Genomic DNA, 17289 nt, shown 5'->3' with positions numbered 1-17289 from the left:
TCACGTCTCCTCTCCAAGCCTTGGTTTCCATTTTTCAAAAGTAATTTTACTTATTTATTTTGGGCTGTGCTGCATCTTTGTTGCTGAACAGGCTTTTCCCTAGTTGTGGAAGGCAGGGGCTAATCTCTAGTTGTGGTGCACAAGCTTCTCACTGTGCTGGCTTCTCTTGCTGTGGAGCAAGGGCTGTAAGGCACTTGGACTACAGTAGTTGCAGCTTCTGGACTCTAGGCCACAGGCTCAGTAGTTACGGTGGATGGACTTAGCTGCTTCTTGGCACATGGGATCTTCCCGGACTAGAGATGGAACCTGTCTCCTGCATTGGCAGGTTGGTTCTTAATCACTGAGCCACCAGGGAAGCCCTTGGTTTCCACTCTAATTGTACTTTTTATTTTTGGTGAAATAGGCAGGGGTAAGAATCCCTACTATATTACATTGAATGATGATGAAATTAAATTTTATTGGAAACATGTTTAACACAGTGTCTGATGCTTGATGGCTATGATGTTTGTATGGGGCAGGTTGAGAGGGGACCCTTGAGTTTGGGGCTTGCTTCCTTGAGGTTAGGTAGTGGTAGCTTATTTATTATTGGGTACAATAAAATAAATGGGCTTTCTTCAGTGGCTAAAGAACCTGCCTGCCAGTGCAGAAGACACGAGAGATGCGGGTTCAATCCCTGGGTCAGGAAGATCCCCTGGAAGAGGGCACGGCAACCCACTCCAGTAATCTTGCCTGGAGAATCCCACAGTGAGAGGAGCCTGTAGGGCTACAGTCCATGGGGTCACAAAGAGTTGGACATGACTAAAGCAGCTTAGCATGCATGCAATAAAATAAGGTGATGAGAGATGGGAGATAGATCTTGGTAGGGGTAAGGAAAAAGTGAGTGGGAAGAAAAGAGAGAGAGGGGGAGATAGACCCACACAATGACACACTAACCAGATGATCTTATCTTCATTGTGGAGAAAGGAAAGACTTCGAGCCTTGTCAGAGTGTCCTTTCTGAGTAGAGGCAACTCAGCAGAAAAGGGCGTGATGCTCTGGCTGCCTTGAGCAATTCTCGCTCTGCCCTCCCCTTCTTTCCACGCCCTCAGTTGTTGAAAAGCCTGGGAACAGGGGGAAAGTACTCCTCTTTGAATGGCAGGACCTGCACGATGTGGAGCTTCAGTTTTCTCCTCTTTTGGGGTGAGTGTGATGTGGAATAGGAGGCCTGGGGGAAACAGACTCTGAGGAAGACGGGGGACCTCGACTGTCCAGCCAGGACATCATGATTCTAGGCTGGATGCTGTACAACTTCACTGGGGAAGCTTTGACCAAAAAGTCAGTCCAGGGGATTCATCCATCAGGGAAGGGTTTTGTTACAGTCCTTCATTTGGCATGTATTTCCTGTGCACCTACTATGTGCCAGGTGCTGTTTTAGGCACCAGGGATAGAGCTGTGAATGAACAGACAAGGTTCCTGCCCTTGAGAAGCTGACATACCGGCAGGAGGAGGCAGGAAGAAAGGAAATATTACCTCTGACGGTAATAGCAACCTTCTAAGTTCCTCAAACAGACTGCATTCAACCTTCACTAAATTCCTCTGATATCAGGTCATGTAAAATCCCATTTTACAAAGGAGAAAAATGAGGCAACAGAGATGAAATAACTTGCCCAAGCCCACTTAGCTAGTAAGGGGTTACAGCCAGGATTTAAAACTGGGCAGCCTGGTGACTCAGATGGTAAAGAATCTGCCTGCAATGTGAGAGATGCGAGTTTGATCCCTGGGCTGGGATGATCCCCTGGAGAAGGGAATGGCTACCCCTCCAGTATTCTTGCCTGGAGAATTCCTTGGACAGATGAGCCTGGTTGGCTACAGTCTATGGGGTCGAAAAGAGTTAGACACAACCCAGCAACTAACACTAACAACCTTGTTGCGGAGCCTGCAATTTTTTTCTAAACTCTGCTGCTCCAAATAACAAATAAACAAAAGCATTTCAGGGAATGACAATTGCTAGGGAAGAAATTGCCATAGAGTGTGACTAGGGATTATGTGAAGGGGGAAGTCAGGGAAGCTATTTCTGAAGAACAGTGAGATGGAGTCAACCTTGTTCTTTTTCTTCAGATGTCAGCTTTTTCTGGGTTTGATTTTTTTTTTTACAGAAATATTTATTTATTTATTTGTCTGTGCCATGTCTCAGTTGTGGCATGTAGAATCTTTTTTGATTTCGGCACATGGGATTTGTTGTTGCTGCTGCTAAGTCGCTTCAGTTGTGTGCGACCCCATAGACGGCAGCCCACCAAGCTCCCTCATCCCTGGGAATCTCCAGGCAAGAACACTGGAGTGGGTTCCCATTTCCTTCTCCAATGCATGAAAGTGAAAAGTGAAAGTGAAGTAGCTCGGTTGTATCCGACTCTTAGCGACCCCATGGACTGCAGCCTTCCAGGCTCCTCTGTCCATGGGATTTTCCAGGCAAGAGTACTGGAGTGGGGTGCCATCACCTTCTACTTCCCAGGGATCTACTTCCCTGATTGAATCTGAGTTCCCTATATTGGAAGCTTGGAGTCCTAATCACTGGATGACCAGGGAAGTCCTCTTATAACAAATTTTTAAACCCAAGCATTTTGACACTAGAGCTGATATGCTTAAACATGATGCTTTGTTGCCTCTAAAATAATTAAAGGGCAAGAGAATTTCAGTTAAAGATAAGGCTTCCTGATAGCTCAGTTGGTAAAGAATCCACCTGCAATGCAGAAGACCTGGATTCAATTCCTGGGTAGGAAAGATCCCCTGGAGAAGGGATAGGCTACCCACTCCAGTATTCTTGGGCTTCCCTTGTGGCTCAACTGGTAAAGAATCTGCCTGCAGTGCAGGAGACCTGGCTTCAATCCCTGGGTTGGGAAGATCCCCTGGGGAAGGGAAAGGCTACCCACTCCAGTATTATTGCCTGGAGAATTCCATGGACTGTATAGTCCATGGCGTCGCAAAGAGTCGGACACGACTGAGTGACTTTCAAAAAAAAAAAAATAAGAAAGGTGGGAGTTAGGTTCCTTGGGACTTGCTGACTGGCAGGCTGCATTAGAAGGAGCAGGTCGCTTGTGGACCTCAAGTGCTAAAATGCAGACTTGTTCTTTGAAGTGTCAGCAGTAGTGCTGGCCACTAGCACTCTGATTCTGCCCTTAATATGCAAAGAGTGGTGATGATGGTAGTGATGATGATGGTGGTGGTGGTGACAGTGGTGATGCTGAAGATAACGATGATGGCAAAGATACGGTGGTGGTAGTGGTGATGATGAAGATGATGTGATTATGATGGTGGTAGTGGTGGTGACAGAGAAGAGCTTAATGCTGGAGTAGCTGAACTGCCTTTTAGACATTAAAAAAAAAAAAAAAGAATTGTGGACTTCCCTGGTGCTCCAGTGGTTAAGACTCTGTGCTTCCACTGCAGAGGGCCCCGGTGTGATCCCTCGTTGGTGAACTGTGATTCCCCTGTGCCGGGCGGCATGGCCAAAATAAAATTAAGAATCATCTTACCCTCCCATCCAATTTAATACTATGGATATACTATGAGTTTCCCTGGTGGCTCAAATCGTGAAGAGTCTGCCTGCAATACAGGAGACCTGGGTTTGATCCCTGGGTAGGGAAGATCCCTTGGAGAAGGGAATGGCTACTCACTCCAGTATTCTTCCCTGGAGAATCCCATGGACAGAGGAGCCTAGTGGGCTGTAGTCCATGGGGTCACAAAGAGTCAGACATGACTGAGCAACTAACACTTAACACATGGCAGCTCTATGGATATACTATATACTTATTTATATATTATATGCATATATGTATGTGTTCTATACATAAAACAGCAAGATTTTTTTTTCATCTCTTTACAAGAGCCAAGGTTTGCCTTTTTAGTTCAGTTCAGTTCAGTTCAGTCGCCCAGTCGTGTCCGACTCTTTGCGACCCCATGAATCGCAGCATGCCAGGCCTCCCTGTCCATCACCAACTCCCAGAGTTCACTCAGACTCACGTCCATCGAGTCGGTGATGCCATCCAGCCATCTCATCTTCTGTCGTCCCCTTCTCCTCCTGCCCCCAATTCCTCGCAGTATCAGAGTCTTTTCCAATGAGTCAACTCTTCACACGAGGTGGCCAAAGTACTGGAGTTTCAGCTTTAGCATCATTCCTTCCAAAGAAATCCCAGGGCCGATCTCCTTCAGAGTGGACTGGTTGGATTTCCTTGCAGTCCAAGGGACTCTCAAGAGTCTTCTCCAACACCACAGTTCAAAAGCATCAATTCTTTGGCACTCAGCTTTCTTCACAGTCCAACTCTCACATCTATACATGACCACTGGAAAAACCATAACCTTGACTAGAGGTTATTCCCTTTGAGAATGATTGTTTAAATGTATGTTTTAGAAAAAAAAAAAAAAAACTTGAACAGATAGAGAAACCCAAGCTCTAAGTTAGTAATTTTATTTAAGTAATTACAACCACTGAAACATGATTATAGTTTTAAAGCATTGAAATTTCTTTGCGTAAAAGTTGTAGAGCCTCCTTCTCCGGCATGAAATAAACTGGAAGTGTAAGGATAAACCTCCCTGAGGCAGATACAGGTTGGAACCTGAGAACTTAGAAGGTGGACTTCCATTGTGTTGGTCTATGTTTTCTATTTTGCCTTATAACTCTGATTTTATTGGTTCATAAACTTGAGTTTTACAGCCTGTTACAGAAAGGTGGTGAGCTCAGCTGCTCACTGCTCAAAAGCCAGTAAAAAGGCCAGGCTGGCAGAAAGTTTGTTTTATTTCAATGTTGGCAACTGAGGAGGGAGGGCGGACATCTGCCCAAAGGCCAACTCCCCTACACTGGCAGTCAGTGGGACAAGAGTTTTCATGGACAGAAGGAGGAGGCTACACACAGAAACAGCGCGGTCGTCTTTGACAGTCATCTTTAGATTGGTCATCTTGGTTGTTTTGAAGTGAAGTCGCTCAGTCGTGTCCGACTCTTTGCGACCCTAAAGAGTTTGAGTTGTTTTAGGGACAGTCAGTCTTCAGTTCCAGGATCAGTTTATTTCCATTTCTTTGAGGCCAGTTCTCAGAATTATGGCAGCTTATGCCGTGGGTACTGTCTGGCCCTCATGAGGTTAACTTCTCCACCTGGTGGGGCTTTCAGAATAAGACAGCTCACAGGCTGTGGCTCAGAAAATTGTCTGTAGCCCTTGAGAAGGAACTGAAAGTCTTTGACTATGCTTGATGACTGCATTAATCATTATTTTCTCTCCTTTGTTTCTGCCTGTTCTCATTTCTTGGATTGAACTTATCCTTTAACTCAAATTTTCCACAGATAAAAGGCAGGCAGAGGACATGGAGGTTGGGGGAAGGCACAAGGACTGTAGGGTTTTGCTCCATTTCAAAGCCCAGAAAAAAAAAAATGTATGTTTTTGAAAATAAGCTGGAACTCTTTGTAGTTGAAAAGGAAATGAAGGTAATACAAACAAAGTGAAAAAAAAGATGAAGTGCCGGAAAGCAGGAATGGTTGCTGTGAAGACTGTATAATCACTCATGCTTGTCACTCAGCCGGGGCTTTCATTTAGGCTCATCAGACCTGTTTCTAGGGACTTCCCTGGTGGTCCAGTGCCTAAGACTTTGAGCTACCAATGCAGGGGACCTAGGTTGGATCCCTGATCAGCGAACTAGATCCTGCATGGCACAACTAAAGAGTTTGCAAGCCACAGTGAAGATCAAAGATCCAGTGTACTGCAGCTAAGACCTGGCACAGCCAAATAAACTAATAAATATTTTAAAAAGCCCTGCTTCTATGAGACCAGTCCAGGAGTAATTTTTCAGGTTGAGTCCAAAGAACTTCTTGATGCATCATGGTGTTTTTCTTTCTTCACAGGGTGTTGTGGTATATACACCTGGGGAATGCTCACATTACCCACACTGGGATCAATGACAAGGCGTAAGTTGGACAAAGAGACTCCATATGCCCAATGTGGTGGGGAGGACACACTTCTGTCCCACGAGGCTGCACCACTGCTGGACACTTGCCACGAGCTAGTCAGTGGCCAAGAAAGGGATAACATCCCGTGTCCAGGTTCCCACCTGAGCTCTTTTCCTTGTACCTTAAAATTGCTGTGTGACCTCAGGCAAGTCACACAACCTCTCTGATCTTCAGTTTCCTCAGCTGCAGAATACAGGTAACAAGGGTTCCTATCCCATAGGAATGTTGTGAAGCTTAAACCCAAAGAGGTAACTTTGTCAATCATCTGGCTTCGTAAATGGTGGTGCCATGGGAATGCATATGGAGTTTTATCAAACTACAACTCAATGTGAAAAGAAATGCATTTTTGGATGCTTTGTTAAGTATTCTCATCTTCCAAGCTCCTGCTGGATTCAGGAAGAGAAACACTGTCAGTTCTTAATGTTGTCAGTGTCTGTTTTCTGGTTCAGCATTGTTTGGGAAACTCAGTCTATATTGTAGGAAGAGTTAATCTTTCAAATTTTCTCACCCTACTCTTGTTCCTACCAAGATGATGTGTGGGTGTTGTCACAGGGGAAGCCTGTGGGATCTTGCAGCTGTGAAGTATGGACTCTGAATGAGGTGTTCTGTCCATTGGTAAAGCATGGTAACAACACTGGAGTAAACGAATGTATATTTACCCCTGGGAACTGGCTGGAAAACTTGTTGCATTTGTTAGAGTACCCCAAGCTACTGCAGCAAATATACCCCCATCAGTGGCTTAAGAAAAAGAAATTTAATTCTTGTTTGTTCAAGAGTCCAATGAGGATATCTCTTGCTAGTGGGTGGTTTTCTTACATGAGCTGATTCAGGAACCCAGATGCTTTCTGTTTGTGACTCAGCCACACTAGTGCCTTGGAGTCTCTGCAGATAGTGGAGAAAGCATGTTATTAAAACCCAGGCTTAGCAGTGACACTTGTCACTTCCACTCAGGGTCACATGACCATATCTGGATGCAAGGTGAGCTGGGAAATGTAGTCCATGGCTGGGTAGCTGCCTTCTACTCTCAATGTTACACCACAGAAAGGAAAATGTGGAGTTTTTGTTTGATCTTGGGCTACTGAGCTATCTCTGGCACAGTTAGAGCCCATTTTAATGCAATACTAGGCAGCTGTTGGAAAGCATGAGTTCAGTCATGTGAACTGACTTGGCAAGTTGCCCAAAACATTATTTTCTTACTTTTTTTAAATTATAGAAACAAACATTCAAAGGTAGGAAAAATAGTATAAAAAACTCCCATGTACATATTGCCCAACTTCAACATTTGGCAAATTTTGCTGCTCTTGGTTTGCAAGACTTACTGTAGCATGGAGAAAAAAGTTATAAGCAGAACAGAGTGGTTGAAAAGAACTTTCAGTGAATATGTTCTAGATCTACAGTAGTCACTAGTCAGTGGAGCTCCCGAGAACTTGGAGTGTGGCTAGTGTAACTGAAGAATTAATGCTTCATTTTACTTAATTTTAATAGATTTCAGAATAAACAGTCATCTACTGTATTGGACTGTATATTGCATGATACCATTCACATTAAGAAAATTGTGTGAATTTATACATTTATTCATATTTAACATATTTACATGACTGAGTTTGTGAACAGGACCTAATCTGGAAGTATTCACTCTTTTTGACAGTGGTGATCTCTTGGTATAAGAATGGAGCACAGGGAAGTCTTCACTTTTAATTTTATATACTTCTGCATTGTTTGAGTTTTTTACAATAAGTAATTATTATCTTCTTAGAAAAAGATGAAAGCAAATGAAACAACAGATACACAGCACTATATATAAAATAAATAAGCAACAAGGTCCTATTGTATAGCACAGGGAACTATGTTCAGTATCTTGAAATAATATATAATGAAAAAGAATATATATACATACATATATGTATATATATGAATCATTTTACTATATCCCAGAAGCTAATACAACATTGTAAATCAACTACAATAAAAAAGGAAATAAAGTTCAGTTCAGTTGCTCAGTCGTGTCCGACTCTTTGTGACCCACATGGACTGCAGCACGCCAGCCCTCCCTGTCCATCACCACCTCCAGGAGCTTGCTCAAACTCATGTCCGATGAGGTGGTGATGCCATCCAACCATCCTCTGTCATCCCTTTCAGGACCAGCACCTGCTTTTGGTTAGTTTCCAAAGAAGCAGAGTCAGAGATGAGGATTCTTGTGAGTAACTTACTAAGGGAGGGCTCCCAGGAGACACTTGTAGGGGAGGAAGGGGAACAGGGATTGAGCAGGGGGAAGAACAAGTCATTCAGAAGATATTTCAGGAAAGTTTCTGTCACAGCCTGATCCTGCCAGGAGCTCTGGAGTATGAATCACACCAGAGGCTGTTATACTCCCAAGTCTGTCAAGCAGTGCTTCCAGGCCAGCGAGACAGTGTGAGATGGGATGCCAGTTAGGTAAAGTGAAAGGGGGAATGGCTGTTAGCCCCCCTACCCATTTAAAAAAAATTTTTTTTTTTACTGCACTGCACAGCATGCTTAGTCCCCCCGCCAGGGGTTAAACCTGTGGCTCCTGCAATGGAAGCAATGTTTCAGCCACTGGACCAGGGAATTCCCCCACCCCCTTTTTAAGGGCTTCCCAGGTAGTGCTAGTGGTAAAGAAACTGCCTGCAGATCCAGAAAGGTAAGGAGACGTAAGAGACACAGGTTGGATCCTTGGGTGGGGCAGATGCCCTGGAGGAGGGCATGTCAACCCACTCCAGTATTCTTACCTGCAGAATATCACGGACAGATGAGCCTGGAGGGCTACAGTCCATAGGGTCACACAGAGTTGGATGTGACTGAAGTGACTTAGTACACATGTACCCCTTTTTAAAAACTGGTTTTTAAAATTGAAGTATAGTTAATTTACAATGTTGTGTTAGTTTCAGGTGTCCAGAAAAGTGAGATATATATATATATATCTTCTCATATTCTTTTCCATCATAGGTTGCTACAAGCCATTGAATATAGTTCCCTGTGCTGTATAATAGGTCTTTGTTGTTTATTTTATATACAATGGTGTGCATTAGCTAATCCCAAAGTTCTTGTTCATCTCTCCCTGATCCCCTTTCCACTTTGGCAACCATAAATTTGTTTTCTATGTCTGTGAGTCTATTTCTGTTTTGTAAATAAGTTTGTCTGTATTATATTTTTAAAGATTCCACATATAAGCCATGTCATATGATACTTGTCTTTCTCTGATTTACTTCACTTAGTATGATAATCTCTGTTGCGGTAGATGGCATTGTTTCATTCTTGTTTATGGCTGAGTGATAGTCCATGGTATATATGTACCACATCTTTATCCATTCATCTGTGGATGGACAGGGGTTACTTCCATAGTGCTGCCATGAACATTGGTATCCACCCTTTGTTACCTGGCAAGGTGTGAAGAATTCATGAGGAGTTCCTTCCACCTACCTGATGAACGTAAATCCTCAGGAAGAGGCTGGGTTTTCCTCTTTACATCTCCACTCCCACTTTCACAACTCACCACCGTGATCACTGGTGCCCAGGGAAACAAGGAGCCTGGTTTGAGACAATGGGGCATGGCCAGCTCTCAAAAAATCTACTGACTCTTCTTTTCTTGCAGATGAACAGCCACGGTGGTCATCGTCGAGTCTTGGTAAGAGACTCCCCCAGCTTGAAGGCAATTAGACCTTGGGCAAGTGCCTCCATCTCTTGGTTTTGTCACCTGATTACTATGTATAGTGTAATGCGTGTGTGCTAAGTCGCTTTAGTCATGTCCGACTCTTTGTGCCCACCAGGCTTTTCTGTCCATGGGATTCTCAGGCAAGAATACTGGAGTGGGTTGCCATGCCCTCCTCCATGAGATCTTCCCCACCCAGGGATTCAACCTGCATCTCTTACCTCTCCTGAATTGGCAGATGGGTTCTTTACCACTAGTACCACCAAAGTGAGGATTCAACTCCATGTGGGGTTGTCACAAGATGGGCTGTGGAATCGCCCTTCCTGGGTCTGAATTTTGGATTTAGGGCTCATGATCATGGCAACTGTCATGGCAGTCCGAGCGTATGTTGGAAAAGAATTTCCAGACACAGAGCATTTCAGAAGGGAGTATGTTTATTAACAGCAAGGAGCAGAGATAATAAAAGTGAAAGTGAAAGCCGCTCAATCGTGTCTGACTCTTTGCGACCCCATGGACTGTCGCCCACCAGGCTTCTCTGTCCATGGGATTCTCCAGGCAAGAATACTGGAGTAGGTTGCCATGCACTCCTCTATGAGATCTTCCCAAACCAGGGACTGAACCCAGGTCTCCTGCATTGGCAGGTAGATTCTTTACCGTCTGAGCCACTGGGAAGCCCACATATAAATATGTGTAAAGATTTATTGTAAGGAATTGGCTCGCCTGATTCTGGCAGGATCTGCAGACCAGAGAAAATTTGGAGAACTGAGCAAAGGTGAACGTGGCTAGCGGGACCAGGTCGAAGATGAGCCAGGAAGGCTGACACAGGTCACACAGGACTGACGGTGTTGCTACTCTGGTTTGGAATGGATTTGAGTTATGAGAGGTAGAGCTAGAGGAAAGTAATAGGAAACTCAGCGTTGAGAGATCACAAGTGGTAATACACCGGAAATCTGCAAAGAGAAGTTTTGCCTCTGCAGATGAAAGAGGAAGCTGGAAATGAGAAGAAAGATAGAATCTGAGGCATTGTGCAGGGAAGGGAAATAAACAAGGCATGTTGTAGGTGACAAAGAGTCTGGCTCTCAAGACCTTAGTAACGAAAAGCCATAATTTTCATAGTTTTTAAAATCAATTAAATTTTAAATTGGCGTCTAATGACTTTACAATGGTGGTTTCTGCTATACAGTGAAGTGAATCAGCTTCACATATATCCCCTCCCTCTTGGGGCCCCCTCTCTACATCCCACCCAACTAGGACACCGCAGAGCACTGAGCTGAGCTCCCTGTGCTAGGCAGCAGTTTCCCACTGGCTATCTGTTTTACACATGATAGCATACCTATGTCAATGCTACCGTCTCAGTTTGTCCCGCCCTCTCGTTCCTCTGCTGTGCCCATAAGTCTGTTTTCTATGTCTGCATCTCTATTCCTGCCCTGCAAATAGGTTCATCATCACCATTTTTCTAGATTCCATACACATGCTTTAGTATATGATATTGTTTTTCTCTTTCTGACTTACTTCACTCTATAAAACAGGCTCTAGTTTCATCCACTTTACTACAACAGACTCAAATTTGTTCCTTTTTATGGCTGAGTTATATTCCATTGTATAAATGTACCACAACTTCTTTATCCATTCATCTGTCAATGGGGCATCCAGGTTGCTTCCATGTCCTGGCTATTGTAAATAGTGCTGCAATGAACATTGGAATACATGTGTCTTTTTGAATTATGGTTTTCTCAGGGTCTATGCTCAGTAGTGGGATTACTGGGTCATATGGTCGTTTTATTCCTGGTTTCTTCAGGCTATACTACAAAGCTACAGTCATCAAGATAGTATGGTACTGGCACAAAGACAGAAATATAGATCAGTGGAACTAAATAGAAAGCCCAGAGATATATCTGTGCATCTATGGATACCTTATCTTTGACAAAGGAGGCAAAAATATACAATGGGGAAAATACAATTTCTTTCACAAGTGGTGCTGGGAAAACTGGTCAACCATCTGTAAAAGAATGAAACTAGAACACTTTCTAACACCATACACAAAAATAAACTCAAAATGGATTAAAGATATAAATGTAAGACCAGAAACTTTAAAACTCCTAGAGGAAAAGATAGGCAAAACATTCTCTGACATAGATCACAGCAGGATCCTCTATGACCCACCTCCCAGAGTCATGGAAATAAAAGCAAAAATAAACAAATGGGACCTAATTAAACTTAAAATCTTTTGCACAATGAAGGAAACTATAAGCAAGGTGAAAAGACAGCCTTTAGAATGGGATAAAATAATAGCAAATGAAGCAACTGACAAAGAATTAATGTCAAAAATGTACAAACAGCTCATGCAGCTCAATACCAGAAAAATAAACGACCCAATCAAAAAATGGGCCAAAGAACTAAACAGACAGTTCTCCAAAGAAGACATACAAATGGCTAACAAACACATGAAAAGATGCTCAACATCACTCATTATCAGAGAAATGCAAATCAAAACTACAATGAGGTACCATTTCACACCAGTCAGAATGGGTGCGATCCTAAAGTCTATAAGCAATAAATGCTGGAGAGGGTGTGGAGAAAAGGGAACCCTCTAACACTGTTGGTGGGAATGCAAACTAGTACAGCCACTATGGAGAACAGTGTGGAGACTTCTTAAAAAACTGGAAATGTAACTGCCATACAACCCACCAATCCCACTGCTGGGTGTACACACTGAGGAAACCAGAATTGAAAGAGACTCGTGTACCCCAATGTTCATTACAGCACTGTTTACAATAGCTGGGACATGGAAGCAACCTAGATGTCCATTGGCAGATTAATGGATAAGGAAGTTGTGGTACATATACACAATAGAATATTTCTCAGCCATTAAAAAGAATGCATTTGAATCAGTTCTAATGAGGTGGATGAAACTGGAACCTATTGTACAGAGTGAAGTAAGTCAGAAAGAAAAACACCAATACAGTATATTAACATATATATATGGAATTTAGAAAGATGGTAACAATGACTCTATATGTGAGACAGCAAAAGAGACATAGATATAAAGAACAGACTTTTGGACTCTGTGGGAGAAGGTGAGGGTGAGATGACTTGAAAGAATAGCATTGAAACATGTATATTACCATATGTGAAATAGATGACTACTCCAAGTTCGATGCATGAAACAGGGCACTCAAAGTCAGTGCACTGGGACAACCCAGAGGGATGGGATGAGGAAGGAGGTGGGAGGGGGGTTCGGGATGGGGGACACATGTACACCTGTAGCCGATTCATATCAATGTATGGCAAAAACCACCACAATATTGTAAAGTAATTAGCCTCCAATTAAAATAGATATATTAATTTAAAAAAAATCTCTGAACTGTTCTGTGTGTGTGTGTTTGTGTTAGTCACTCAGTCGTGTCTGACTCTTTGTGACCCCATGGACTGTAGCCTGCCAGTCACCTCTGTCCACGGGATTCTCCAGGCAAGAATACTGGAGTGGGTAGCCATTCCCCTCTCCAGGAGATTTTTCCAAGCCAGGGATCAACCTTCCTCCTCTCCCTTGCTGCTCCACTCGGGGCTCTAACCCAAATTCCTTCTTCTCTGTTGCCTAGATGGGAATGGGTGTACAGATACCACCATGTGTCCAGCGTATGCAACCTGCACCAACACTTCAAGAAGTTACTACTGCTCTTGCAAAAGAGGCTTTCTGTCCAGCAATGGATTGAAGACATTTAAGGGCCCAGGAGTGGAATGCAAAGGTGAGTTCATGCCCCATCAAACCCTCCTCTCCTCCCCAGCATTTGGTAGTAAAATCAGATAGAAGCTGGCTGGGCAGCAGATGTAGGTAGGTATCCCCAAGCATTGTTTTCTTTCTTCTTTCCTCTGCCTCTCCTTCCTCCTTCCTTCCCCCATCTCTCTCTTTCTTTCTTAATTTCTTTCTATTATAAAAATAATTCCTGGTCATTAAACACTAATGATTTTAGAGATAAGTGTTAGAATAAAAAAAGAGGAACTTCCTGGTGGTCCAGCTAAGACGCCACGCTCCCAATGCAGGGGGACTGGGGTTCTATCCCTGGTCAGGGAACTAGATCCCACATGCTGCAACTAAATATCCTGCATGCTGCCAACTAAGACCTGGCAAAAAAATTCTCATAAAAACAGAAAGAAAATTATGCTGTATGTCAATATACAGAAATAAACACTGATTTTCTTCCTGTCACCTCTTCATGCAAGTAATTTCTAATATGTATTGAGTACCAGGCCCTGGGTGAAGGTCTTTATGTGCATTTTCACATAGTATAGGCACTGTGATGATCTCCATTGTACAGATGAGAAGACTGAGGGTGGGGGGCTAAAATGACTTGTTTAGGGTCATTGAACAATTGAACTGGAATCCAAATCCAGTTCTTTTTGAGTTTAATGGCAGTCTCTCAACGACTTACCTATTTGTCACACTCCAGATGTGAGACATTGGGGAAATGTATTTAATCTCTCTAAGCTTCAATCTTTCCATCTGTAAAATGGGTGTATAAGAGTACCTACCTTAAAGGATATTTGAGAAGATTAAATGCAGTAATGTATGCAGTGTGCTAGGCACATGTACAGTCCCAAGAGCTACTATTAATATAAATAATAGAAATTAAAATAATTTCTAGAATGAGCTAAATTTTTGGTCTATATTCCTTATATTTAGACCCAAACTCTCCTCTTGACAGTAAAGGTCTGACCATGCCTCTGACATAATTTGCAAGGGTCTGCAATCTATTTCTGTAAGGGGCCAGATAGTAAGTATTTTGGAGACTGCAGTTTGTATGATCTTTCTCTTAAGTACTCAATACTCCAGTTGTAGTACAAAAGCAGCCATCAGTGATACATAAATGAATGAGTGGAGGTGTGTTTTAATAAAACTGTATTTATACAAACAGGTGACAGTTCAGATTTGATTTATGGGCTATAGTATATTGAGCTCTGAACAAGATTTCCATTTAATAATTTATTTCCATTATTATAGTTCCCAGAGAGCTCCAAACATCCTTTTCTTAAAAAAATTAGTTATTATTAAAATATAGTTGATTTACAATATTATGTTAGTTTCAGGCATTATATATATTCTTTTCCACTATGGTTTACTATAGGATATTGAATATCCTATAGTAAACCATAACCCTAACCCTAACCCTGTGTTATTCAGTAGGACCTTGTTTATCCATCCTATATATAATACTTTGCATCTACTAATCCCAAACTGCCAATCTACCCACCCCCACCTTTGGCAACCGCAAGTCTGTTCTGTATATCTGTGAGTCTATTTCTGTTTTGTAAATAAATTCATTTGTGTCATATTTTAGATTCCACATATGTCATATGGTATTTGTACTTTTCTGTCTGACTTACTTCACATGGTATAATCTCTAGGTTCATCCATGTTGCTATGAATGGTATCATTTATTCTTTTTTATGGCCAAGTAATATTCCGTTATATATATGTACCACACTTTCTTTATCCATTCCTTTGTCAATGAAAATTTAGGTTACTTCCATGTCTTGGCTATTGTAAATACTGCTGCTATGAATATTGGGGTATATGTATCCTTTTGATTTATAGTTTTGTCCTGGTATATGCCCAGGAGTGGAATTGCTGGATCATAAGCAATTCTGTTCTTAGTTTTTTGAAGAACTGCCATACTGTTCTCCATAGTGGCTACACCGATTTACATTCCCACCAACAGTGTGTAAGTGTCCCCTTTCTCCACACTCTCTCCAGAATTTATTATTTGTAGAATTTTTAATGATGGGCATTCTGACCAGTGTGAGGTGGTACCTCATTGTAATTTTGGTTTTCATGTCTCAGATAATTAGCAATGCTGAGTATTTTTTCATGTGTCTATTGGCCATCTGCACAAACATTTTTTAAAAAATCTTTGGGCTACAGTTTATGGGTTATTCAGTAAACATAGCAGCCTTTTGGGCTCTTGTTTTTAGATAAAGGATAGAAGCAACATTTCTCATCTAGAAAATGGTGGATACTACATAAGAACCTTATCTACTCTGTCTTTGACCTGTGGTACCTAATACATTGTGAATATTTTATAGTTTCTTGTCAAATGAAGGAATGTGCTACCTTATTCCTTATGCCAGCTCTAAACTTACTCACCCTGCAGTTGATGGACAATTAGGTGGTTCTAATGTTTCATTACTTAAGGCTTGAATGAACATTACTATTTGCATGACAAGTGCATAAAAAGTGTTTATTTAGGGTGATTTGGCAGAGCAGGGGTGAAGGAAATTAGGGGAGGACCACCCCTCAGATGGTAAAGAATCTGCCTGCAATGTAGGAGACTTGAGTTCAATCCCTGGGTCAGGAAGATCCCCTGGAGAAGAGAACAGCTACCCATTCCAGTAGAAATGCCTGGAGAATTCCATGGACAGAGGAGTCTGGCAGGCTCCAGGGGGTCACAAAGAGTCGGACATGTCTGAGTGACTTTCACTTTCCTTTTTTTTTCTTTTCACCCCATGGTACCATGACTGCACAATTCTATTGGCACTTCAATGAGTAAATTTGTATAATGGGTTTGCAAAATGTTCTGGTTATATATTTCTGGGTAGCAGCAAACTTCGTGCATTAAAACACCAATGATCATTTATTTTGCTCCTGAATGAATCTTCTACTTGGGCTGAGTTCACTGACAATGGCTTGACTTTGTTCCACACAGTGTCAGTTGAAGTGGCTCAACTGGGAGCTAGAGGATTCATTTTGAAGGAGGCTCACTCACAAGGCTGGCAAGCTGGTGATAGCTGTTGGCTGGTTGCTCTGCAGGGCTGTGAGCTGGAGGTCTTAGCTCTTCTCCATGAGAGCTATTTTTTTCATGGCTTATTGAGTATGGCATGAGTCAAGCATGAGCATCTCATGCTTGAGCATCTCACAGTATGGCAATTGAGTCAAGCATGAGCATCTCAAGAGAAGGTGTGGAAGTGTGCAATATTTTGATGACTTATCATGGTAATTTTAATGACTTAGTGTCACCACCACCATAGTCACAAGTATGCTCAGATTTAAGTAGAGGAGATATAGACCCCACTGCTTGATAGAAGGAGTACCAAAAAAGGGCATTAAATTAAGGGTATATGAAATAGAAGGCATTGTTTCAACCATCTTTGGAAAATACAAACTGTATTTGAAGAAGATTTGTAACTCTGACTCTTTTTCTCTCCAGATATAGATGAATGCTCTCAAAGTCCCACACCATGTGGCCCTAACTCAATCTGCAGAAATCTGCCTGGGAGATATAGGTGCAGCTGTATGACTGGTTTCTCTTCTCCCACTGGAAATAACTGGATCTCAGGAAAGCAAGGTCATTTCACCTGTAGAGGTAAGGGGCTCAGACTCTCAGGCATGGGTCTTTGGTGGACAGCTCCTATTGTTAGGAATGTGTGTTCTAACTTTAGACAACTAATGTTTTGTCTGCTCACTCTCCTCCACTGCTCTTCAGACATTAATGAATGCCTTTCCCATGGGGTCTGCCCAGAGCATTCTGAGTGCACCAACTCTTTGGGAAGCTACTGTTGCAGCTGCCAAGTGGGATTCACCTTAAAAAATGCCATCTGTGCAAGTATAGAGAGTCTGATCTTCTTTTTTTACCTTCTCAATTAATGGAGAACTTTATTTGATG

At 42.3% G+C, this 17289-nt stretch overlaps 1 protein-coding gene across 10 annotated transcripts in view; it reads left to right on the top strand.

Moving 5' to 3' along the window:
* The first annotated feature begins 1029 nt into the window (after window positions 1-1029).
* The window catches only part of LOC109561675 (adhesion G protein-coupled receptor E1), a 66403-nt gene continuing 50143 nt past the window's right edge, over window positions 1030-17289 (top strand). For 6 of the 10 annotated variants that reach the window (XM_070792944.1, XM_070792953.1, XM_070792949.1 and 3 more), the window contains exons 1-5: window positions 1031-1178; window positions 5860-5922; window positions 9575-9607; window positions 13231-13377; window positions 16834-16989. In XM_070792944.1, coding sequence (XP_070649045.1) covers window positions 1148-1178; window positions 5860-5922; window positions 9575-9607; window positions 13231-13377; window positions 16834-16989 — 430 coding nt within the window. In that variant the 5' untranslated portion in view covers window positions 1031-1147. Of the gene's footprint in view, window positions 1179-5859; window positions 5923-9574; window positions 9608-13230; window positions 13378-16833; window positions 16990-17289 lie in introns of all 10 variants that reach the window. The other 4 variants (XM_070792947.1, XM_070792951.1, XM_070792950.1 and 1 more) reach the window with 3 other exon arrangements.

This window comes from Bos indicus, chromosome 7, assembly GCF_029378745.1.
Source record: "Bos indicus isolate NIAB-ARS_2022 breed Sahiwal x Tharparkar chromosome 7, NIAB-ARS_B.indTharparkar_mat_pri_1.0, whole genome shotgun sequence".
NCBI classification, from domain to species: domain Eukaryota; kingdom Metazoa; phylum Chordata; class Mammalia; order Artiodactyla; family Bovidae; genus Bos; species Bos indicus.
The sequence above is the reverse complement of the archived record's forward strand: the minus strand, read 5'-3'. Positions and strand labels throughout refer to the sequence as shown.